This window comes from Bidens hawaiensis, unplaced genomic scaffold (assembly GCF_021521415.1).
Source record: "Bidens hawaiensis isolate Kalapana, Puna unplaced genomic scaffold, B.hawaiensis_p1.1 tig00033846_1, whole genome shotgun sequence".
Lineage (NCBI taxonomy): Eukaryota > Viridiplantae > Streptophyta > Magnoliopsida > Asterales > Asteraceae > Bidens > Bidens hawaiensis.
This window is the reverse complement of record NW_027495823.1, coordinates 10,964-36,267: the sequence shown is the minus strand read 5'-3', so window position 1 is coordinate 36,267 and position 25,304 is coordinate 10,964. Positions and strand designations below refer to the sequence as shown.

The following is a 25,304-nucleotide window of genomic DNA, read 5'->3' as shown; positions in this document are numbered from 1 at the left end:
CATCTATATACTCTTGTGAGACTACGCTTTTTTAAAAAAATTATAAAAGTAAATAAATTAAAATCGTGGTAAATAAAAAAAATAAAAATAAAAAATAAACAGCCCACAGTCAGCATGAGTCTAGAGAGAGAGAACCAAAAAGTTAGAGAGAGAAGCAGAAACTCCATTTCAATTAATATATTAATATTTATTTCCTGCTGTTATCAGATCCACCTCTCTTCTTCACTTCAAGATTTATTTCTTTTTATTATTTTTCCACATTCACCTGCTTAAACATCAACTCCAACACACTCTCAGTTTTCACCATCAAAACCCCATAACCTGATCAATAGTTACCCACTTGCATTTTACTGTTTTTTACTTGCAAGTTTCTTGATTTCTGATCTGGGTTTTTGATTGTCATTGCTGGATGTGATTCTAAAACCCTAGAAACAGTCATGTTTACTGAAGGGTTGGATAACAATGCACTTAGATGGGTTAAAGAGGTCAGCTTTCTTCATCCTCAAACTTGACAATTTTGAAAATTTTCAAAAATCTTGAATTTTGTAATGTGAACAACAAACCCTAATTTTTTTTAATAAAATTTTATTAAAATTAAAATATTAATTACTGAAAGATTGAAGTATGCTTGTTTTTACCCAAATGGGATTTAGGGTTTTGTTAAATTTCTTGTTCTTATGTTTGAAAGTAAAAAAAAATTAGCATTGTTAAATAAGTTGTTAATTTGTTAAATTAATATTATGGTTGTATAGGTCCTAATTTCCCATACAGAAAATTATTATAATAATCACTAGAAATTGAAAATTATGTTTTTTTTAAAGAAAATCTTGAAACTGTTGCATTTGGGATTTACACTAATTTGTTTCTGTTATGTTTAAAAATCTAAACTTTTTATTATGAAGCCTGTTTATTTGAAATTGTATATTGTGAACATGAATACCTAATTTCTGGTACATTGGTTTGTTTAAATAATAACTAAAAATTGAAAATGTTACACTAATTTCTTTCTCTTATGTTAAAAAATACAAAGAACAATCTTTGTGTTGTAAATTTGATGAAGGTTGTTAAATATGTGAATAATGATGGTTTTAAATTCAGGGGTCGAATAATTCGATGAAGGAGGTTCCTTACTATGTCCCAAATCAGCAGTCTCGAATCGATCCCATTACTTCACGAAACGGTAACCGAGGGTTCGGATTACCTCCGGCTTCAAAGTTCAGAAGCGGGCATCTACCCGGGCCGGGAGTTATTCCAATATCTCAAGTATTACCGGGAGAAGATACAAATTCAGCTTCTGAAAATGACATGTCAACTGATTCAGACGGTGAGGTGTACGGTGGATGTTACTCAATAGATTCCTCCCCTCAAGATGATAGAGTTCTTCCTGGGAATAGGTCTTTTGATCCTACGCATGTGCGCCCACGGTATCATGTGTACTCGAGTGATGTCAGCTCTACGGTTGAAACAATGGGGGCTAGAAGAATTGATACAAACCGTGTTGCAAATAATAATGTTTATGTTGACGATGAATCGGATGATTCAAATGGTAGCACTGAGTTCTCAACGACAAAAGTTCCGCCACGGGTCAATGTGAATGCTTCTAGAAAGGTACAAGCCAACTTTGAGTTTAATCCTTTTTTCTTTACCTGAATGTTATTGGAGTTAAGTATTGATTACTGATGATAATTATTTTTTGTGTGTAAACTATTGGTTTTGTATATTTGGTTGTAAAAGGTTTTGGTCATGTTTAATAAAATCTTCTTTAATCTGATGTTGTAGAGGTGCAATTTTGACTTATTTATAGATAGACAGACCAATTTCAGTTTTAACTCGTTTTGAGATAAACGGGTCAATTTCACGTTTGAACCTTTGACCAGATTAGAAACAAGTCAAATGGGCTGCAACAAGTTTTCAGCAGCAAGCATCCCATTTGATTAAATGTACATTATTTGTTATAATAAAACATTTCTTTTTTGTATTATGCTTACCTATGAAAGTCAACTGTTGCAGGATCATAGGTCCTTTGAAGATATTCCTAGTGCACCTCCATTTTCGGGCCCTGTTGGAGAAATCAAGCAGCAAGAACATCCCCAACCCTCCATATCGAATCATACACCTTTGAGACGTAAGTCTCACGATTTTGAAGTTAAACCGGTTATAGAAAAGAAGACTCCTAGTGTAGATTTGAAGGATGATCATAACAATGAGACTTCAAAATCGTCTAATAGGTTCGTTTGTTCTCCGTAATGTGTTCGTTTCTTGATCTTTGTCAACCAAGAAAAATATAATCTTGAAAACCAAGAAAAAGCTGAACACTTTTATGCATTTTTATTACCAGGAACGTTGGTGCGGAAAGCGGGCCCTCATCAGGACCGTTTCATGCTCATCTTCCCACGTTTCACGCAAGGTACATTACAAAGTTAATAATTACTATTATACCCTTTAGCTAATACATTGTTTTCTCTTGAACTAGTTCACTTGGGCCTTGGCATTCTGTGATTGCGTATGACGCATGCGTTCGGCTTTGCTTACATGCTTGGGCCAAGGGTTGTATGGAGGCCCCTATGTTTCTTGACAATGAATGTGCTTTATTAAGAAGTACCTTTGAGTGAGTTTATTTATTCATTAATTTATTTCTCTCGTGTAGATTATTTGATATGTTGTTTCTTATTTTTAATATTTTCGATTGATCTTTGGTTTAGTTTGCAACAAGTGTTACTGCAATCAGAGGGTGAATTGCTTGTAAAACAGTCTTCAGAAGTTGGTAGCAAAGGAAGTGCAGCAAAACCAAAGAAAATGGTTGGGAAAATGAAGGTTCAAGGTATTGTCTTTTAGTCAACACATTGACTTTTAGTAAACCAAATTTCTAATAATTGTGATATTGATTTTCTATGGATGCAGTTCGCAAGGTGAGGATGGGAGTGGACCCACCTACAGGATGCAACTTTTCATCACTTAAACCACCAAAAGTTAAAATGGAAACCGTTAAACGACATTGTGCAACAGTACAATCCAAGATGTCATCTGGGTGGCAAGCGGTTAAAAGAATTCCGTTTTCACCTCGTAAGCCCATCAACGGTTCTTTTTCTCAACATAGCTTGGCTTACATGCAAGCAAGCGGACAATATATTAAACAAATTTCTGGCCTTATAAAAACTGGTGTTTCAAGCTTACGAACCACTTCATCCGCCAATGAAGTTTTGCAAGGTTTGTAGATTACTTTTTATTATTTAGTGTTTAGATGTGTTTCTTCTCTTTGAAGTTGTAATAATCAGATAATTGTTGTTTGGGTATCTACTAAACTAATTTAAATGACCAAATTGTTTAACTAGGGTATTAATTTAAATATTTTATTTTTGATTAGTTTTAATAAAAATCTTTTTGTTAAGAAGTTATCATCTAACATTTCATAATTATCGTTTTTTTTTAATATTAACAAGAAATGTAGATGAAAATGCTTAAAATAGAATAAAAAAGGTATGAAACTGATTATTGAAATTGATTAATCATGAAATTAGTGACCAAAAAAGGACCTTTTGTTTTATGTAGATATTTCTTTATATTGACCATTTATTTAGTTTTAGTTATAATAATAAATTTTATAATCTTTATTAAAGTTATCATCCAGAATTTCTTGATTATCTATTTCCTAATTTCTTGAGTAAAATGTTTAAATTAGGGTAAAAAAAAGGTATAAAACTGATTATTTGTCAACAGAGACATACTCGTGTTCGTTAAGATTAAAAAGTTCGGTTGAAGAGGATTCTGTCCGAATGCAACCTGGATCCAGTGAAGTTCATATATTGTATGTTTGTTACATTCTTCTTATTTTGTGATTTATTGATTGAAGCTAGTTACTAACCATTGAGATTGCAGTCTGCCAGATAGTCTTGGAGATGACTTGATTGTTGAAGTATTTGATTCTAAGGGGAAATATTGTGGTCGGGTCCTCGTCCAGCTGGCTACCATATCTGAAGATCCAGTAAGTTCTTTGAAATCATTTGATTTTTTGGTGAAGGGTCAAATTGCAATAACTAACAACAAATATTCAGTTAGTTTCTTATCTTATCCTTGGACTTCAAAATCACTGCTAAAACCATTCAGTTTGTCAAAAATTGTATGTATTGACTTTGGACATCTTTGAACTCGTTACTTACTTGCCTCGGGTGGGCAAAAGTGAAATTGCACTAATTTTGACGTTATTTTACTAATCTCGTGAAAATAACGTTAAAAGTGACGGACGGTTAATCAGGCATCATGTAGTGGCGTTGATAGCCGAAAGACAAGGGTACATGCACCGATCAGCCGGTCCCGATGATTGAGTGCTATGTGCCTTATGTCCAAGGCTTGATGCAAAACTACTATCGAGCCGGGGGTCTCACCGGAAGCAGCCTCTCTATCCTTATGGGGTAGAGGTAAGGCTGTCTACATCTTACCCTCCTCAGACCCTACCATAGCTTTGCTATTGGTGGGATATACTGAGTACGACGATGATGATGATGATGACTTACTTGACCAAGTTGATCCGTCTTAGATAAAACGCAACCCAAATTGACCGACTCTCAAAGTAACTGGGATGCAGTGGTTTTAGTAATGATTGTTAAAGTTAAATGACCAGATTTGAAAAATTAAGTGAACTAATTACTATTTATTGCAATTATTTTATTTGTATATTTATTATATTTGTTTCAGAACGAGAAGCTTCGCTGGTGGTCTATATACCGGGAACCGGAGCATGTGCTTGTTGGTAAAATTCAACTGTACATAAACTATACAACAAGTTTAGATGATAGCATCAAGGTTAGTCATGTTAAAATTACTAAATTCATTATGTTTGACCAAGAAAACATTGATAGTTTGACCAAGAAATCTTCTTGTTTTGCAGTGCGGTTCTGTAGCTGAAACGGTGGCATGTGACATTGTTATGGAGGTTGCCATGAAAGTACAAAAGTTCCAACAAAGAAATTTATTGTTGCGTGGTCCATGGAAATGGTTACTTGATGAGTTTTCATCTTATTATGGTGTTTCTGATTCTTATACCAAGCTAAGGTTTGATGTTATACAATTTGGTTTTAGAGGTGACAAAAAGTTCGGGTTGGGTAATGGGTTGGTCAACCCAGAAAACTTTTTGTTAAAAAAAAGTAACTATTTCTATTAAATAATTTTGGCCCATCAAAAATGTTTACAAAACATGTGTTGTTTCATTGTTTTCAGGTATCTTTCGTATGTTATGGATGTTGCTACGCCAACAGCTGATTGTCTCTCGTTGGTGTATGACTTGTTATTACCAATTATGTTGAAGGGAAATAGCAAGAGCGCCCTTAGTCATCAAGAGGTTAAACGTTTGCTAATTATTTGTTTGTATTTAGTTATATACAATGGTTTATTACTTAATACATTGAAAAAAAATTGAGTCTGAAAATAGTGAAGTGTTCATTTGATATTGAAGGTTAATCTGAACTTATTATTCCAATAAAAAGTTTCAATAATTAGTTTTTAGTGTTTGGCAAAAGGGAATTATGATTAACAATAATTAGTTTCAATTGCCAAAATAATCAGTAATTCAATATAATTTGCTAATGTAAATGTAATTTTATTAATTTATTGTTCTTGTATTTATCACTTTAGAATGCATTTTCATATCAAATTCCTAATATTAGAAGTTGTATTTTAACTTTTAAAACTACTGTATTGCATTTTGTATCCTAATCAATATAACAATATATTGCATTTTGTATATTATTTTATTGTTTAAATAACAATATATTGCATTTTGTATCCTAATCAAAGGTATTGTTTTGGTGATTTTACCAGAATAGAATATTGGGAGAGATTGAAGAGCAAATCAAACAACTCCTTGCTCTTGTTTTTGAGAATTACAAGTCACTTGATGAGCAATCGCCATCTGGCATAATGGACGTTTTTAAGCCTGCTACTGGAGTGGCTGCACCGGTTTTGGAACATGCTGTTAAACTTTATAAACTCACTCATGATATATTATCTCCTGAAGCACAGAACAAATTATATGGCTATTTCCAGGTTCACAATTTTACACACTTTAGTAATATTGACTTTTTCACAGTTTAGTAAAATGACTATATTGCCCTCATCTTTTATCCTTTTGGTATGTCGACGTTAACGTCTTCGATTTTAGTTTTAATTTAAGACATAATGTTTTCTTGTTTCATCTAAAATCATGATTTTGATTTATCATTTTATAGTCAGTTTGTGTTGTTGAGTTTGATGTAAAAATGAAATAAAAATTAGGAAATTCATAAATGAGGGTATTATAGTCAAGTGAAATAAAAGTGTAAGCAAACAATAATTTTGAGGAGTTATGATATCCATAATTTTTGAAAGATCACATCGACAAAAATGCAATTCCCGATTTCACTCTTAACTAATACTTTAAAGAAAAGGTGCAACTTTTCTTTTTTAAAAGAGTCATAATTAGAATTATTACATATTTACCCTTTATTATAACTACACATAATTTGTTTTGATCATTAGGCTGCTGCTAAAAAAAGATCTAGAAGACACTTGACTGAAACCGATGAGTTTGTTAGTGGGAATGGTGAAGGCGTTATAATGGATTCTGTAGGTGTTACGACTGCTTATCAGAAGATGAAACACGTTTGCATGAACATAAGAAATGAGATTTTTACAGACATTGAGATGCACAATTGCAATATACTCCCAAGGTGTGTATTCTTTCTGTCATTCTATTTGAAAAACATTGTCTTGACTCTTGACAGTTTTAATGACCCAACATAAACAAACATGCGCATACGCAAATCAGCAAACATTAACGAATGTAAATGAACAAACATTAACACACACATAATCGGATGTTCATGAAGTGACAATCGAACGGACATGTTCATGTTCGTTCATTTAATTAATCGAACAAATATCCTTGTTCATTATCGTTCATTTATCAAACAAACGAACGTATATGAACTTCCTGACGAACACTTTGTTGAAAGTTCGGTTTGTTTACAACCCCTAAGGCCTAAGCACAATCAAACATTCTATATAGATAAACACACTGAACTTAAACTAATGATAATCCTCATGTTTATTAGTTTATGTTTTATTGTGTTTAGGGTTGTAAGCAGGACCGAACGTTTAGCGAACCATTCGTCGGGAAGTTTGTTTGCTTAATAATTGAACAAACATGAACATGGAATTTTTTTTGATAAATTAAAGGAACGAATACGAACAATCACGTTCGTTCGCTAGTTTACGTATGCTCATGTTTGTTTGTTCATGTTCAATCATTAAGAGAATTACCTCTTTCGTATATTTGATCTATCCTTTAAATCTGAAAAGTTAAGCTGATTTTACAAGGGTAGTTTTGTCATATCTAATATTTGTAATGCCTCTTTTAAACATTATTTTTTTCGCAGTTTTATCGACCTACCAAATCTTTCATCAGCAATATACAGTGCAGAACTCTCAAGCAGATTAAGATCCTTTCTTGTTGCTTGCCCTCCTACCGCTCCTTCCCCTCATGTTACCGACCTTGTAATTGCAACTGCAGACTTCCAAAAAGATCTTGCCAGCTGGAATATTAAGTAAGTAATATTTGACCAACTTTTGTTATATGCTAATTGTTTGACTTTGCATGGGTTAATTTGTTTTCTTATTTATTTTGTCAGTCCTGTAAAAAATGGGGTCGATGCAAAAGAGTTGTTTCATATGTATATCATGGTATGGATTCAAGATAAGCGTTTGCTTCTTCTGGAGACGTGTAAGGTGGATAAGGTATGCAATAAGCAGATTTCTTTTGCACCTTTTAAATATTATTTGTTACTCATCACATTTATGTTTTTAAATATTCTTATTTTTGTCCTGCCCCAAATTAAATTAGAGTTTTAGTTGTGCCTTTTTTGTTAAAAGTTTGACACGAATCAGTTAATATAGTTTTTTTTTTAACATATTTTTTGATTACATACAATCACAAGAATTTCTATTGACTTAATGGAACATACAATCCTTTAAGTTGGTTGGTGGCATGGATATCTTTTAGGGGTGTAAACATGCCAAGCTGAAGCTCTAGGCTAACTTTCTAGAGCTCGAGTTCGGCTTGTTTATTATTTATTAATTAATTTATATATATAGTTATTTTTTGTATATAGTTATAATTATAATTCTTCTATATAAATTATAAAGTAATATATATTATATTGTTACTTTTTGTATATATATTAGATTAATATATATTTAACATATTTACTTAAAAATTATATAAATAAGAGGCTTGTTTAGGCTCGCGAGCCGATCTCAGGTTGCTCACCAGCAGCTTTCTTGGCTTGCTTACACTCATTTTGTAGTATTTTGTGTATCTAGTATTTACATATTTAATGATACTTTTCTTAGTTTTTTTAGTTTTGAGTAAGAGGCAATTTATTTTTGGGAAAGAGGGAATTATCATACATGCTGTATGAGACTATGGGTTATAGATACACACACACACATACATATGCATATTGGTTATGCATTTTATGTGTAAATATTAAATATAGGTGAAATGGTCTGGAGTGAGGACACAACATTCAACTACTCCATTCGTGGATGAGATGTATGATCGCTTTAAAGAGACTTTGAACGATTATGAAGTCATTGTATGCCGATGGCCAGAGTATACCTTTGCTTTGGAGAATGTACGTTTTAATTTGCTAATTATGATTACAATTTCAATATTGTTGTTTAAGGGACATGTTTTTAACGTTAACATTAATCAATAGGCGGTTGCTGACATTGAAAAAGCGGTTATTGAAGCCCTTGATAAACAATATGCGGATGTAGTGGCCCCTTTGAAAGAGAACATGACTCCCAAGAAGTTTGGGCTAAAATATGTTCAAAAGCTCACCAAAAGGACCACAAATCCTTATGTGGTGCCTCCCGAGGTTTGTATTCTATATGTTTTCATTGTTTGTATTTGTAAAAATGTCATATTTGTTATACTTTTGTAGGAATCTTAGTATTCAAAATGGATGGTTGAGTTAACGGGTCAAAAATTGTTATAGTACTATGGTCTTTTTTATAAAGTTAATAAATGGTATTAGTATATTACGGTTATCCCTATTCTTTTTATATATTTTAATTTTTGTTGTGGATGCAGCTTGGAATTCTGTTGAACTCGATGAAGAGAATGCTTGACGTTTTGCGCCCTAAAATCGAGCTACAACTGAAGTCATGGGGTTCGTGTTGCGTTCCTAATGGAGGAAACGTAGCACCCGGAGAATGTTTGAGTGAAGTCACGGTGATGCTTAGATCCAAATTCAGAAATTATCTTCAAGCAGTCGTTGAGAAACTAGTTGAAAATGTGAGTTTTTTTTTTTTTTTTAATTTTATTTTTGAGTCAGGTTTATTGATTTTCTCTAAGGGTTGCAATTTCGACCCATCTTAACAGGTCTAATGGGTTAAAGCATTTTATTCCGAAAACTTTATCATTTTTAAATAATGCATTTCTTGTAATTATATTTGATACCCTCATTATTTTATAAAGGTCAAAAGTTTTCAAACATTTTGCAAAAACATCTAATATTCTTGAATTTTATTAAAAAGCAAATGTGTTGAAAGTCGACTGATTTGTACTTTTAATGCATGAAACCTCTTAAATCATTTTATTTCAAACATTTGATATATGTTGAATATTTATTGCTATTTCAACGATTACCACATAATTTTCTTGGATTATTTGTCGTTGGTGCAGACAAGATTACAAAACAGTACAAAACTCAAGAAAATCCTTCAAGATTCAAAGGAAAGTGTTGCGGAATCCGAGATTCGATGCAGGATGCAACCGTTAAAAGATCAACTTATCAATACAATAAATCATCTTCATACGATCTTTGAGACCCATGTTTTTATTGCAACATGCAGAGGTTATTGGGACCGAATGGGGCAAGTGAGTCAACATAACATTTTTGTTAAAATGAAAAGAATAAAAAATACAATCTTTATCTGTACTCACATGTTCTGTGTTGTTTCAGGATGTTTTGGGTTTTCTTGAGAACCGAAAAGAGAACCGTTCATGGTACAAAGGTTCACGAGTTTCTGTTTCTGTAAGTATCATTATGCCCCTTGAATATTACAAATTGTACACATTGCTAACTGTTTGTGTGCATATATTTTTTGACTCGAAACATGATAATTTTAGTTTTTCGTTTATTGTTATCATTATTTTTTAATTATTTTTTTTATATTGGCTTGTTTAGTAACATGTAATTTTTGAACACACAGATTTTGGATGACATATTTGCATCACAGATGCAACAATTGCTCGGTAACACACTTCAAGAGAAGGATGTTGAACCACCAAGATCAATAGTTGAAGTGCGGTCAATGCTCTGCAAGGACGCTGGTAGTTACAAGAACGATACTTTCTACTATTAGAAACCATTTGCATATACATACAGGAAGAAAGCTGACCGTGTTGACTGTAGAAGTCGTTTTTTTGTTCATCTGAATGAGGGTGTTATAATAGGTTCCATTATGGTTAGCTAGTATATAAATTGATTTCTTGATGTTTACATTAATAGTAGTGATTAAAGAGCACTTATAATTTTTTCATATAGCAAAGCAAGTATTTTTTGTTTGTTTTATGGTTTCTTAGCTATTGGTCATTATACTTCATATTGATACTAAAGTCATCCTACTTTTCAAAATGGTTTGTTTTGGATAATAATTAACTACAAGAGTATATTTAGAAGTTGGATGGTTTTACCTATGAATTATAAAGTAATTTAAACTTAAAATCAAGTTTAAGGTGGTAACCAAATCCTTTGTAAAAAAACGAGTTTTCTCTCTTAAAATAAATAAAAAAAAATAAAGAATGAAAACGCGTATTTTGAATTTAAAAAAATGTCTCGTTTCTTATTTGTAGAAAAATGACCGGATTCTATTTGTCTTCTAGAAAAAAAAAACGGTAACGCATGTTTTGATTTTTTGACTTCTTGTGATGAATGAACATAAAAATCTATGAAAGATAAAGGACAAAATATGATTCAACCGTGATAATCGTGTGCTTATTTGTTTATTCAGATTCTCACATATATCTAAAAATAATTTCTTCCTAATTTTTTTCACTCTAATTTTTATAAACATTATTGAGAAATAATCCCTAGGACACTTTAATGTGTCACCATTTGTAAATACATCGTATTTGTCTTCATATAACTCTAATGGAAGTCTTTAGTAAGAATAATACTCACTTATGCAAGTATAATGTTTTTGTGTAGGTAATACCGTATGTCCTATAATTTTCTCATTATAAATTTATAACCATTATCACGTTTCTTTCTTCTTTTGATCAATTTATTATTAGTTAAACACAATGCATGCTAGATACATTTTTAGGCAAGGATTGGATTAGTATCTGGCCAACTCCTCGAAACATATTCATGGACCGGCAAAGCGAACTCTCAGTTGACCAGGAGAGCCTAGAGAGCACTCTTTTCCCAAATTCTAACTAGTGTGATTCTTTTATTGACCAATTTTCAATTCGTCTTTCTTTTTCAGCCAACTTAAAAGGTGCTCTCATCGTATTGCCATACGCACCGAGACTTTAGACCAGTGGCGGAGCCAGAAAAGTTTTCTTATGGGTTCGCTATCATTTACAGAATTAATTTATTATTATCCAGCGTCAAAGTTTTCGGGTCGGATCGGGTCGGATCAGGTCACATAACATACATTTGCTGACGGGACGATATATAACCTTTTAACTCAAAAATTATTCTACCATAACTAAAACTCTAGAAACACAAAAACAAGACATAGTTCAAATATTTCATTGCCAATATTCATCCAAAAATGACACAAGTGGGATTCGAACTTTAAAAAATTAAAGTGATTAAAGAAAATACTTTAGAAATTTTAACAAATCTAATTATGAAAAGTAAAAGGAATCACTCAATTATTTGCGAGAAAGAATAGAAAAACCTATAAAAAAAATCACATAATCTAATAAATATTCTAATTATATATAGTAACGGTTAAATAAAAATAAAATAAAAACTACAATATCAATATATGAAGAATAAAATCCTAGAAAGTTAACATGCTAATATACTATTATCTCTCAAAGTAAAATAAAACAAAATTTGAAAACATTATTTTCAACATGGTGTCAGTGCTTTGTTTCTTCTTCAACAAATATACGTAGCTACCGATTCCTCCATCGACGTTCCTTCCGTTCACTGGAAAAATTCTGATATGCTTTCTTCGCCTTTTCGTTTCTTAATGAATGGGTTCGGTCGCTAAAAATGAATGGGTTCGTTCGTTAATAACTACTATACGCTCTAAATAAAACCGAAAATAGAATGGGTTTGGGCGAACCCGGTGCCGTATGAGTGGCTCCGCCGCTGCTTTAGACCAACCAGGAATCGGGGATCAAAGTTCCATTGATTCATCTATCTCAAATAGGGAAAGAAACGGAATCAAGAAGAGGTCAATTATATCAACCAAATTCAATGTACTTATTTTCAGGGGCGAAGCTTCATTGAGGCCCGGGGTGGCCCCGGCCCTCCTGTTTTTGTGCGCAGCAGTGTAAATTTACCCGTTTTCGGCCTAAAATTTTTATACGTGGTGTAAGTTTAGCCTTTTTCGGCCGAAAGTTTGAGCCCGCCCCCCTCGTTTGTGAAATTTTGTATACATTTTGAGCTCGGCCGAAAGTTGCATGCATCTCAACTTGCATTTCGAGACACTTAACACGTTAAAAAATTGATCGTTTTTAGTAATTTTTACACCACTTAAATCATGAAGAGTAATTATATATTGATTATGTATATAACAGAATTACATATACACTACACAAATCATAATGTTATACTTGAATACCTTCAAAACAAAATAATTATATAACTAATTTAATATTTCCCACACGTTGTGCACGAAGAACCACCATTGCCTTGGCTAGTGGCGGAGCCAAAAATTATTTTTTATGAGTTCGGGTTTTTTTGGTCCTTGGATTTGTTTGTGGCCGCCTTCAAGACGGGGTGCCCTGAACGAGTATTAAAAAATGAGCCCTTATATATATATATATATATATATATATATATATATATATGTATATAATTTTTTTCTCATTGATTGACGAAAGTTGTGATAACAATACACAATCACAAAAAGTTATTGTAGCAATAAACAAAAAGAAAACAAAGTTAAACAGTGAATAAAAGAAAGTTAACGAATAATTAAAGGTGTCCTATAGTTGAATGTTAACGAAACTGAACCGCTAGCTAACAATAACAAAAATTAATAATCATTGTATGGAAATTATCACGATTATGGTTAACTAATAAAAAAGATAAAGCTTCATTGTAAAATTGATATATCAGAAAACAAAACGATCTATAATAAAAAATATTATAAAATTGCTTTAAACTATTAAATTATAAGATTTGTGTGTAATGCAGCGTGTTGTCAGTTTAGCATGCTATGTTACTCTCTTTTCTTAAACTTCTTTTTGTTAAATACCAATAAATAAAAGAAATCGGTTTAAGCTATAGGTTTTGACTTTTGGCAATTGGCAATTTTTTATACTCCAGTTCTTCAACACTTTGAGATATTTTTTTAGCAGAGTTACATGTCGTCACAGGAAAAACTGAAAACACCACTATGACTATATATATATCTTCAATGTTCTCTTCCTTTCAATTTAAAATTATAATGGGTTCGGTCACCGAAAAAGATTTGGTTCGCTCGTTAATACATACTATAGTTTCTATATAAAACCAAAAATAGATTGGGTTTGGGCGCACCCTGTATCTACAAAGGTAGCTCCACTGGCCTTGGCAAAGGTCATCTGTTGAAACTCGTTATTAGTAGTAGTTGCAATTGATCATAAGTGGCAATTGGATTGTTAACAACTTGGCCCATTAGTAACAAGTCCGATTAGTTTTTTCTAGAACTGCATGCTTATATTAAGAAAACTAGCCAGAGGCTAGACCCAAACCAAGAACAAATACACCAGCAGAAAGTAGCCTAAGAAAAAAATACATCCCACTAACCAAGTCTAAAGTAATCAAACAAACACCATGTATCTTAGCCCGATGTTTAATCCAAGTGTATGAGCTAACTTTAATATTTTCTAAAATCTTTTCCACTCCGATAAAATCACCCCTGAATAAGTCCGATTAGTAGTAACTAGTAACAAGTCACCATCATCTTGTTCGTTCGTGCCAATAGGTTGATCTATAGCAACTTGAGTTACTACTGATGTAGTTAACTCTAATGATTTTACTTCTAGGGTAGTTAAATAATTGCCAACATTTATAACCACCAAATGTAATATTCTTTCACAAAGAGTTGTGTCGTTTCACTTAACTGTTGTAATGATTCCCAATTGTAAAATAAGAGTCTTTGTTCTGACTTTTTGTAAATGTTATTTCCGTGACAAAACATGAATATTCATTACTGTTTTATTTTTATATTATTCGATTGAATTACTAAAATACTTCAAATATACAAGGCCCATGACAAACTACAAAACTTACACCATCATGATTACAACATGATACACTCGTATCATCGTATATGTAACACTTAAACCTGAGCCATTTACGATTATGAAGTTTTTTTCCTTATATTTTTTTCTTTTTTAATTAGGTGTATTGGTTTTTATTAATAATTATTATCTTTTGATCACTGCCGGTTCCAACTAACAAATTGGCTATTGACGGTCCCAACTTTTAACGCATTTGTTCCCAACGGTTCATGACTAACAGAATCCTAACTCCATTAGTTGCATGTCGTCTGAAAAACGTTCTTGACCGGAAAACTCAACATTTTCGTCCCAAACATCTTTGTAATTTTATATCGTATCATTAGGAACATTTTTCTAGTTAAAGCTTCAATTATTGAGGTTGTCGGAACCATAGATCCATCGTCAGAATTGGTGCTCAAATGGTGTTGGTTGGTTGGTTGGTGGTGAGTCAATTAGTGGTGGTTTTCAGGTGGTGTTTTTTAGAAAAAAAATATGACTTTTCCGGCCAAAAACGTTTTTCCGGTGACCTACAACTAACGACGTTAAGATTATGTTGGTTGCGGATCGTTGGAAACAAATATGTTAAAAGTTGGGTCCGTCAGCAGCCAATTCATTAGTTGGGATCGATATCGACCAAAAGACGATAGTTAAGATTAATAAAAACATATATACTTTTTAAATTATTATAAAACATTATAACTAAGTTTAAATCCAATCATCATAGCTACTTTGGTAAAGCTAAGTTCATCTAAGAGTTTATTCTATTTGACGTCACGGGCTCAATCCAACTCAATCACTTATGTGTCATATTCTCACGTTTAAACTCGGGTAAAACACCAATAGATAGATTAACGCCTCACGACATCGAATCTTCGTATGAGATTTCCTTGGGTTAGCCAAGTTTTTGTCGTAAAGAAAAAATCCAATCGCGTGTTAAAGAGGCCAAACCGAGTCACCCATCAAGTTATTCCAAATTTGAAATTCCAACACGTTTATTTATTAACACAAATATAAATATTATTAGGGAATATAAATAAATAATATTCGTCCTCCTTCAACTAATTTGTGTGGCCGAGTTTCGGCGACTCGAAGAAGAGAAGAGAAGAGAAGAGAAGAGAAGAGAAAATAAAAATTGGAACCTTCTGCGTACGCATGTTAGTTAGTTGATACAATACCACCTCTCTCTTTCCGCCACGTCACTCTTTATCCAAATCAATAGAATAATAATAATAATAATAATCCTCTTTGTTTACTCCACCACCGTTGCCGGAATAATCTCCTCCGATTCAACTCAATTCGTCGATATCTCTCTCAGATCTTACCATTCGTCTTCCTCATCAGGTTTATTATTTGTTTAATTTCATGCATTTGATTATTATTCTTCCTATTCTGTTTATTTATTTATTTATTATTCCTAATTTAGTTGATACTTATTAGTTAGGGTTTTACGAGGCATGAATCGCATCGATTTGTTGAAAGCAACTTCTTCGAGTGTTTTTAAAGTGATTGCGGTTATTATTTTTGTAGATGTATTGAATTGAATGAATACTGTGATAATATTTGTTTAGCCTTTTAGTTTTTATTACTCGTGCGTCTACCGATTTATAGTTAGAGGTCTATTTAATTGTTAGGTTAGGTGTTAGGTTAGGTTTTGCATGGTCTGACCAGATGTTTGACTGTTTTGAAAAATTGATTGACCTAAAACCGATATAGTCATATAACCGAACATTATGAAGTAAGAGCTAAGATCTCAATTTGAATGATGAATGCTTACACATTGCTTTTCTACTTAAAATTGGAAGTTGATGATTTTGTTATTAGTTTGCGCATGGATCGGGTTCTGAGCCTTTTAACTTTTTGGATTTTAAGAGCATTGTTGGGTGTACGGTAGATTGATTTGTTTAGATACTGGTAAACTAGCAAACACTTCGACTTTTGGACGTTTCAGAGAAAAATTACTGCTTCTGTTAGGCTTCTGTTTGAAGGTTCTTGTTTTAAACAAGGTTTGATACCAAACAAATGAATGTGTTACCTAGTAATTTACATATGGTTTTAAAAATTCATTTGTATGAGACATGAGGGTTTAGTGAATGTTCATTTTGGTATATTACCTCAAAGAATTAAGGATCCACTCTTTGATGGCTTCTTTTTATTGCAGGATACAGGTCTACATCACACCTTCAATTTTTGGTGAATATTGAATTTTTGTGCATTCCTACAATCTATCCATGATGGCCGCAACTGGTTCTTTGCTCTTTTCTCGAGAATCAGGGATCAATAAAAGTTCTGTATATAGCAGCCATTCTAAGGTGCATGATTTTATCCATACCTCATTGGTTATCTTTTTTTTTTTTAAATCATTGACAAACTATAGGACTTCTAGGATGAATTTAACGTAATTTTTTTATGTGTTTATTAAGTTATGTCTTATTATTTTCACTAGGGAAAGAGATATATAGGACACACTCAATTTTTTCCTGCTACTCTTTCTTCCAATACCTCGGTATGTTTCTATGATTACTTATTTTTGTCATGTGGTAAATTAAATGAATCCTTTTCGTTTTGGTGACCGTTTCAACACGATCACAATTTTACTAATCATTACAAAACATCAATGACAATTGTTTTGGTCCTCACTATGTATCCTGTTAAACTTGACATGTGTTTTGGATGGAGGAAGTGGTTTTTATACATATGCCATTAATGCATTAACAAATTTTTAATTCTGTTTCCTGAAGACTTACTATACATGAGGTCAAGACTCAAGATATGATTTGTCTGTTTGCATCTGCAGCTACAAGAGGCTTGGAATGTACATCTTTTGACCATACAGAAGCCAATTAAACCAACACCAACTAGGTGTAAAATCTTAGTTTGTCGATCTCTTTTCTCACCAAATAGTGGAAACCACATTCCTATCTTAAAAACAGCCGCTACAGTTTTGACAAGGTGGTTTTTCCTCTTTATGTGTTTGTATATCCTACTGTTAACCGTTTTCATTTCCCTTTTACTATATTTTTAGGGTTATGTAGCAAATTTACCATCTTATATGGAGGGCTTATTTGCAGGTCATATGAAGCTTTTCATGGTCAATCTCTTGTAGTGCAGTTGATTCCAGCTGTTGGAATTATTGCTTTTGCTGCTTGGGGTATTGGACCTTTATTGCGAGTGTGCAGGGTCATTTTTCTGCAGGTATGTATATATTATATATATATATATATATTTATCAAATTAGTATTATGAGCTTAAGTTGCTAATAGGCTGAATTTGGAATTACTTGATACAGAAAAATGATAATAATTGGGACAAGAGTAAAGAACACCAGGTGATGACATCTTATATTCAACCGTTATTGCTATGGGGCGGTGCTGTACTTATATGCAGGTGAAAGTGACATCATTATAGAAGCTGTTAATACTTATAATTTACCATATTCCCCTCTCTTTTTTTTGACAGTAACTGATGTTTGCAGAGTACTGGAACTATTTATTCTACCTTCTGCATCAAGCCAAGCTGTCAAGCTACGACTTCTGAATTTTGTTCGTTCATTATCTACAGTATTGGCATTTGCATACTGCTTATCAAGGTAATAATTGTTAATCTTGGATTCGTTTGAATATGTTAGTTTTATTGTCTTCTGTGTCATCATTTGATGTTTAGTCAATGCTATATATTGTTTTGACAGCTTGATACAACAAACACAAAAATTCTTTGCGGATAAAAAGGACCCTGGTGATGCAAGAACTGTATGATTCCAAGAATCTATTTTAATTTGATGGCATGATATAAGTATAACTAATACTTTGCTTTTAAATTTTTATTAATTTACAGATGGGTTATGACTTTGCTGGAAAAGCTGTATATTCTGCAGTGTGGGTTGCATCTATTTCCTTGTTCATGGAGTTGCTGGGTTTTTCTACTCAAAAATGGGTCACAGCTGGAGGGCTCGGTACTGTATTGCTCACACTTGCTGGTCGTGAGGTACATCCAAACTTAATTCACCTAAAATGTTTAAAATGCAGTTATTATAAACAGTGGCTATTTCATGTAGATATTTACAAATTTCCTTTCAAGTGTAATGATCCATGCAACAAGACCGTTCGTATTAAGTGAATGGATTCAAACAAAAATCGATGGCTATGAAGTCTCGGGTACAGTTGAGGTATGCATATCATGTACGCTTTTAAACATAAACTATCGATTTGCTACTTTAGTTTCTTTATAGAATTCTAGGGAACCTGTTGTGAACATTTCATACTTTTGTTTGTGTCAGCATGTGGGTTGGTGGTCCCCAACAATTATACGAGGTGATGATCGTGAGGCAATTCACATCCCAAACCATAAGTTCACAGTGAATGTGGTGAGAAATCTGAGTCAAAAAACACATTGGCGCATCAAGACTCACATTGCTATTAGTCACTTGGATGTCAACAAAATTAATGTGAGTACCATATTTCATTTAAGGCCACTCATATATTGAAATTCAATGAAGCCGTTCTTAAGTTTTTGAAAAGACAAAATACCCTTTTTATTGATATATAAAAAACAATGACTCTGTAAAACTAGGGTGTTTTGGTTGTTTTACAATATTCTAACATGTTGTACAGATTTGGTATTAATGAAATCAGATTCATGCTTGAGTTGTTTTATTTCATGTGTGTCTTGAATTTATTGGTTTATATTTTGGGAACAGAATATTGTGGCTGATATGCGCAAGGTTTTGGCCAAAAATCCTCAAGTGGAGCAGCAAAAGCTTCATAGACGAGTGTTCTTAGACAATGTTGACCGTGAAAATCAAGCTCTTTTGGTAAGTTTGACTCAAATACTTAGGTTGATTAAGGTTATGTTTTTATCTTAAATGGTAAAATAAGTAAAAGAGTTGTTAACAAGAAATGAAGTCAAACGGGTTGAAAGTCACCCTAAAGTGTATTAAAATATTCTCACTAAATTATTTTAGTAAACCACACACCGTGTATGTTTCTGACTCAAGACTAGTAGTCATTAATCACTAATGTAAAGTTGTATGCTCTTGTTTTTGTTTCACAGATTTTGGTTTCTTGCTTTGTGAAAACATCACATTTTGAAGAATATCTTTGTGTGAAAGTAAGATTTCTCTGACTTTGACTCTTAAAAAAAATACCCTTTACTTATATTTAGTTAATCTAAAAACAGGAAGCTATCTTGTTGGATCTACTTAGAGTGATCAGCCATCACCGGGCTCGTTTGGCCACACCCATCCGTACGGTGCAAAGAATCTACCGAGATGCGGACATCGATAACGTCCCATTTTCCGACATATTCACTCAAAACCGAGCAGCTTCTAACCGTCCATTCTTACTGATAGAACCTTCTTACAAAGTCAACGGTGAAGATAAAACCAACCCTTCATCTCGACCATCCATTAACCCCGAAGAAAAAGAGGGCAAGCCTGTTACTCAGGTTACATCATCAGAGCCCACCACAGATCCGAACCCAAAACCCGCTACTGAACCCAAAACCCCGGCAATCGTCACGTCACCACCGTCACCGCCACCATCACCGCCAGTGTCTTCAACTAGTGGTAACACGAGGTCGGCATTGGAAGATAATATTGTACTAGGTGTGGCTTTAGAGGGGTCAAAACGGATGCTTCCCATCGAGGATGCAATGGGACCCGCAACCTCACCTGAGTCCAAGGAACTGGCTAGCTGCTTAAATGGGAATGGTGGACCAACTACAGGTAGTGGAAAAGACCAGAAAGATGAGCCGAGTGGTACGGTAGGGACCGGGACAAACGAACCAAGAGAACAAGAAAAGAGGTAACAAGCTGATTTTTAGTAGGCTTGATGTATGTATCTCACAAAATCCGAGGATTTGTATATCATTGTGGTGCTAGGAGTGTGTTGCATTGTGTAACTTATTAATTTCTTCGGGTTCTTATACCATGATCATTGAACTGAAACCTGACCAGTTCAAACAAAATTGAAAATTACAAAAGCAGAAACCCGAACTTAGCCTGTTTAGTGGTGGTCCAGTTTCAGTTTGTAACTTTACATGTAATCATTTTAAGTATTTATAACCAGACCCATCATTGAGCCGGTTATGTTGCCGGTCTAAGGTCTGACCTATTTCTTATACGGCTACATATAAATAAAATAATTAATTCTATTATAAATTGCTTGAGCTATACTTGTCGAATTCATGAAGCATTATCCTTGGCTGTTATCTAGTGTGCAAAGCCAAATGAAGATCGATTTTAATGTATGTGTTATAAGAGACTAGATCATAAGGGGTTCAGGCGAGGTGATGTGATGATATGGCTGAATTTACATCCTTACCATTGGGTGGTCTTACCGGCTCATGGCTATAAATTTTAAAACTGGTAGTCACAAGGACTGGCGGATGCTCTATATTCAGCCCATTTAAGCCAAAATTCCTTCACAAAATATGTACTTTCAAATCAGAAATCAATAAATCAAAATTGGTACCTTCAGCATGAGTGCATGACACAAATCATATTATTGTAACTAGAAATTTATGGCAAGAGACGAACAAGAATCACTATATAGTAAGAAATCAGAACATTGTATGAGAGGGTGAGATGATGACAAACCTGTACTTTAAATAAGATAAAACATATTAGTAGTAGAAAAGAAAACATAAACAAGAATTGCATAAAAAAGGATCATGAACCACCCAGAGAGTAACTACTAAGTTCCATAACCTTTATCCCATGTCCTCAAAAACCACAAATGACATATAGCAACATGAGATGAATCTCTTTAAATTATTTAATTCAGCATTCATTCCTTTCATATAGCGAGTGAATTCAACAAAACGAATACAATCAACCCTGTTTCAAATGATTATGAACATAAGTGATAGTTATAAATAATCACCCACAACTCCGGGATATATCGTTGATAACCCAAAGAACCAATTCCATTAATGAAGGAAACATAATTTGAGAAAATTGTTAAACCGTGTTTTATTCAATTGGTTAAATAACCATACGTAATATATCATCATAAGACATAAGTTGTCAAGTCTTTGTTTTGTTTTCAAATGAAAAAGATACATATTACATATATAACGAGACAATACTCATAAAACTAAAGCCAATACATCACTTCTTATTCCTTTAAAACACGACCACCATGCGCCACTTCTTATTGCTTTCAAACACCACCATCATGGCATCTTCCACCATGGTTTGCTCTTTTTAGTTGAAGGGTAACCTGAGCATACATGCATAATATAATTATAAATAAAAGGTGCATATAAACTATAAGGGTTTGGATCAAATACAAATAAAATTAATGTGCTAAACATGAGAATCATGTAGAGTAATTATACATACAAGTAGAGTAATTATATGTAATTACATCGTAGAGTAATTATGTAATTACTCTATGATGTAATTACATAACTACTCTACTCTACTTGATTATCACGTTTAGCACGTTAATTTCATTTTTACGTTAACCTTCCCTTAAACTATAAAATGCATGTTTTTTCTACCATTGATGTTTTTACCTTTTACTATTAAAGAAAGAAGTATCAGGAATCCAATTAAACCGAAGATATTCTATCACTAATTTTACTGATGGAATTCCGTGGTTAACCGCCTTTACCGAGGATTAGCAACGGATTTGACCATTGGTGATACTCCTTTATTAAAACAACAAAAAGTAATTAGAAAAATGGACGTGTAACATTATAGCTTACCCTAGCTTAAGAGATGTATCAGAGCAATCGTCTTCTGGAAGAGGTCCACTGTTGCTACTACATATCACAGAATCTGATGATTGTCCTTGATCTTCGATGTTCGTTACAAAGCTATCACACTCGGCTCGTGGCCTCTTGCCATTCGAATTCATATTTATCAACTACAAATCATATAACTAACCATTAATACAGGAGTCTAGCTTTTGTCAAGAAACCAAAAACCTATGTATACAACTACAAAAGTTTCAATAAATACCTTGAAAATGTTAACAATTCATAAAGTCAAAACTTTAATTCTACAAATTATATTTGGAAGAAACAAAAAACATACAAGTAAAATACCATTCATACAAACTATTGGCGGGGTCTAAAGGTTAGAATGAAGGCGAACCTTTCCTCTATAAAGTATAAAGGCTTTCCCGCTCTTAGAACGAGTTCTATGATCATAATTAGCTATGATCATTGTTTTGAGAAAAATCAAGATTTAACCCAAAATCCTAATAAATTTTCATAGTTTTCAAATCACTTGTATAATTAGTATTTGTAATGTTCTTACCTAAAACATTTAAGAAACATGCCGGTTTTCAACTAACTAACGTACTAAATAGAATCTAATATCCAATTGTTGGTATAATAAGTTAAAAGAAACAACCTTTTGCTCAAGACTCGTTATCAATTTTGCAATCCGTTCATCCTGAAAAAGAACAATATCAACAAATCAAATCATTTTTTTGCAGCTGGTTAGACCATAAGGTATACTCTAACCCCTCTTAACTTCATATAAGCACCACATCACTCATTTTTCTCTTTTTCACTCCATCTCACCCAAAGGAAATTGTTTAATCCATTTAACTCCATCTCACTCATATTATTTTTTAATTTAATACGATGTTCTTTGCCTTTTAACCCGTGAAGAGCATAATCCATTGCCTTTTATAATAAATTTAACATAAGTGAAGAGTGATTTAATCCATATCTAAGTGTCATGTCATTTTAATTTATATTAGGCTTTAGAGTGTACCAATATGCCTTATATTCTAAAATCAAAGTTATTATTACAACTAATTGATCTCTTAGCTAAATACACACGCCAACCTTAAATCATATAATCTTTTATAGTAAAGTTGACCATTACCTTAAATCAAAGGTATTACACAATTTCTTTTCTTGATATTAACCCTTTGTTAGTGTATAAATTAGTTGATATTAACACTACAGCTATATGTCGTTAGAACAAAAATATGAAAGAATCTAAAAACTTAAAACCTTTGTTCGACGCACACGATGGAGCCCTCCTTGGAGCAAGGTCTCCAAACGTTGAAGCTCCTCTAGAGTTAATCCTTGAAGGTCCTCACCGCGTAACTGACTATTTTTCATGATAAAAAATATATATACATTTAACTATAGTGTTTCACTTGTTGTAATTATGTACCCGTTCTTGTAGATAGAATATTACCTCATTTCTCGACTTTTGTCAAGCAACTCTTTGCCCATCCTTGTTGTTTCATCACTTTCCTGGAGCTACAGACATCAGAAAATCATGTTTATTGTGACACACTGACACCTGGCGAGTTAGTCGAGAAGCACAACATAAATAAGTTGGTTAATTAGTTAAAGATCAAGGGATGTAACCTGCAGATCGAGTGAAGGTTCGTCAACCTTATCGGCTTTGTTATTTGAATGATGTTTATATTTTCCGAGTAACTCTGGCATGCTTCACCACACAAACATGTAATATTAGAATTAACATTCTTAAAGAGAGTTATGTAATTTAAACCGTTGTTTGTTAACAATAGTAAAATGTGATTGTATACAAAGTGATCATAAATACTCTCTAGTTATTGTTTTTAATTTTAATTAAGCAAAACTATGAACACATTGTAGTTAAAATGAAAATAATTTGCTCGACACACTCATTGTTTTTTTTAATCTAACAAGAAACCTCGGAGGTGCGTAGTGGTAATCTCCTCTAGTACACACGTTTCAGGTTTGAATCTTGCAGTGGTTTTCTATCATAACCTCTCTTAAAGACATATACCAAGCACAAACTATTATTACATGACCACGTTGGTTATTTTTTTAACGGAAAACTAACATACTCCTAGAAAACGGCAATGCCTACAACATACTCATTAATGTCATTCTAACAACAAACCTCCTAGACGTGTAGTCATAAGCACCTGGATCTCCTCTAGTACACACGTTTCAGGTTTAAATCTTGTGATGGTTTCCTACGCTCTCAAAGGCACAAACTGTTATCATCTGATCTCGTTGATTATTTTTTAATGACAAACTAACATACTCCTATAAACCACCAATGCTTGCAAGTTGCAACTTGTAGGATTTGAACCTTCAACCTCTAGCATAGAGGGGAAGCACCTTACCCCCACACCATGTCCTGGAGACACTTGATCCCGTTGGGTGGTATGGTATTGATGAGGTCCCATAAAAGTCCACAATAATGAGTTCTCGTTAAAAAATTATATCGCATTTTTGATTCATTTCATTTTGATTAAAATATATAACGGTAATTTGAAACATTGAATAGAAAGCTACCAAAAAAAGGCTAATTTTTGACCAACAAGTATGGAAAGTTAATCTTAATCAGTTTACATAAAGAAGAAGGGCTTAAACAGTTAAAGAGTTTAAAAGGCAGGTTTAATTATTTGTTAGGTTTATTGACTTTTAAATTACCAGATTTTATGAGTTTTGAGTCATGGTAGGTTAAGGTTAAAGTCTAGTTTAAATTAGGGATGATATTTTTTCCCCGAATACCCGTACAGGTCTATTGGGTACTTTCTGACTTTAGGTACACGTATTTTTGGGTACAGGTACTGGTACAAGTACGGGTATTAAATGTACTTGTACCCGTTTAGAACATGTAGGAGCTTTTATTAGGTTTTCAATACTTATGACTTAACTTTCAAGCAGGATTTTCAAAACCTAATATATATCAGTTGAATGAGTTCCTTCTCGATCTATATGTGTATATACATATATTGTTTATTCATATATTTTTATCTCATGTATGTGTAATTGTGTATATAATTAAATAACATGTATTAACTTTCTCTTATTTTTCTACAAAGAAAAGGAAAATGGA

The 25,304-nt window shown here is 33.0% G+C and overlaps 3 protein-coding genes across 3 annotated transcripts; 2 read left to right on the top strand and 1 right to left on the bottom strand.

Annotated features, from left to right (window-relative positions):
• Positions 1-267: 267 nt before the first annotated feature.
• LOC143585434 (uncharacterized) lies at positions 268-10,610 on the top strand. The gene is made up of 22 exons (XM_077067221.1): positions 268-485; positions 1,099-1,608; positions 2,011-2,228; positions 2,339-2,407; positions 2,474-2,608; positions 2,703-2,821; positions 2,902-3,207; positions 3,718-3,805; positions 3,877-3,982; positions 4,693-4,800; positions 4,886-5,049; positions 5,215-5,335; positions 5,815-6,039; positions 6,511-6,701; positions 7,410-7,577; positions 7,662-7,767; positions 8,529-8,666; positions 8,751-8,912; positions 9,128-9,331; positions 9,722-9,916; positions 10,002-10,073; positions 10,252-10,610. The coding sequence occupies exons 1-22, from the start codon at positions 438-440 to the stop codon at positions 10,402-10,404; spliced, it is 3,606 nt and encodes a 1,201-aa protein (XP_076923336.1). The 5' UTR covers positions 268-437; the 3' UTR covers positions 10,405-10,610.
• Positions 10,611-15,666: 5,056 nt separating this feature from the next.
• LOC143585433 (mechanosensitive ion channel protein 2, chloroplastic-like) lies at positions 15,667-20,714 on the top strand. The gene is made up of 14 exons (XM_077067220.1): positions 15,667-15,835; positions 16,653-16,803; positions 16,938-16,997; positions 17,289-17,443; positions 17,563-17,686; positions 17,781-17,878; positions 17,967-18,080; positions 18,180-18,240; positions 18,326-18,475; positions 18,546-18,656; positions 18,768-18,935; positions 19,188-19,301; positions 19,541-19,597; positions 19,667-20,714. Exons 2-14 carry the CDS (start codon positions 16,723-16,725, stop codon positions 20,294-20,296), a joined length of 1,923 nt encoding a protein of 640 aa, XP_076923335.1. The 5' UTR covers positions 15,667-15,835; positions 16,653-16,722; the 3' UTR covers positions 20,297-20,714.
• Positions 20,715-21,519: 805 nt separating this feature from the next.
• LOC143585437 (MADS-box protein SVP-like) lies at positions 21,520-23,952 on the bottom strand. Its single transcript, XM_077067225.1, has 6 exons — positions 23,834-23,952; positions 23,658-23,722; positions 23,468-23,567; positions 22,854-22,895; positions 22,202-22,362; positions 21,520-21,711 (listed from the first exon to the last, which is right to left on the bottom strand). The coding sequence occupies exons 1-6, from the start codon at positions 23,912-23,914 to the stop codon at positions 21,696-21,698; spliced, it is 465 nt and encodes a 154-aa protein (XP_076923340.1). The 5' UTR covers positions 23,915-23,952; the 3' UTR covers positions 21,520-21,695.
• Positions 23,953-25,304: the final 1,352 nt, after the last annotated feature.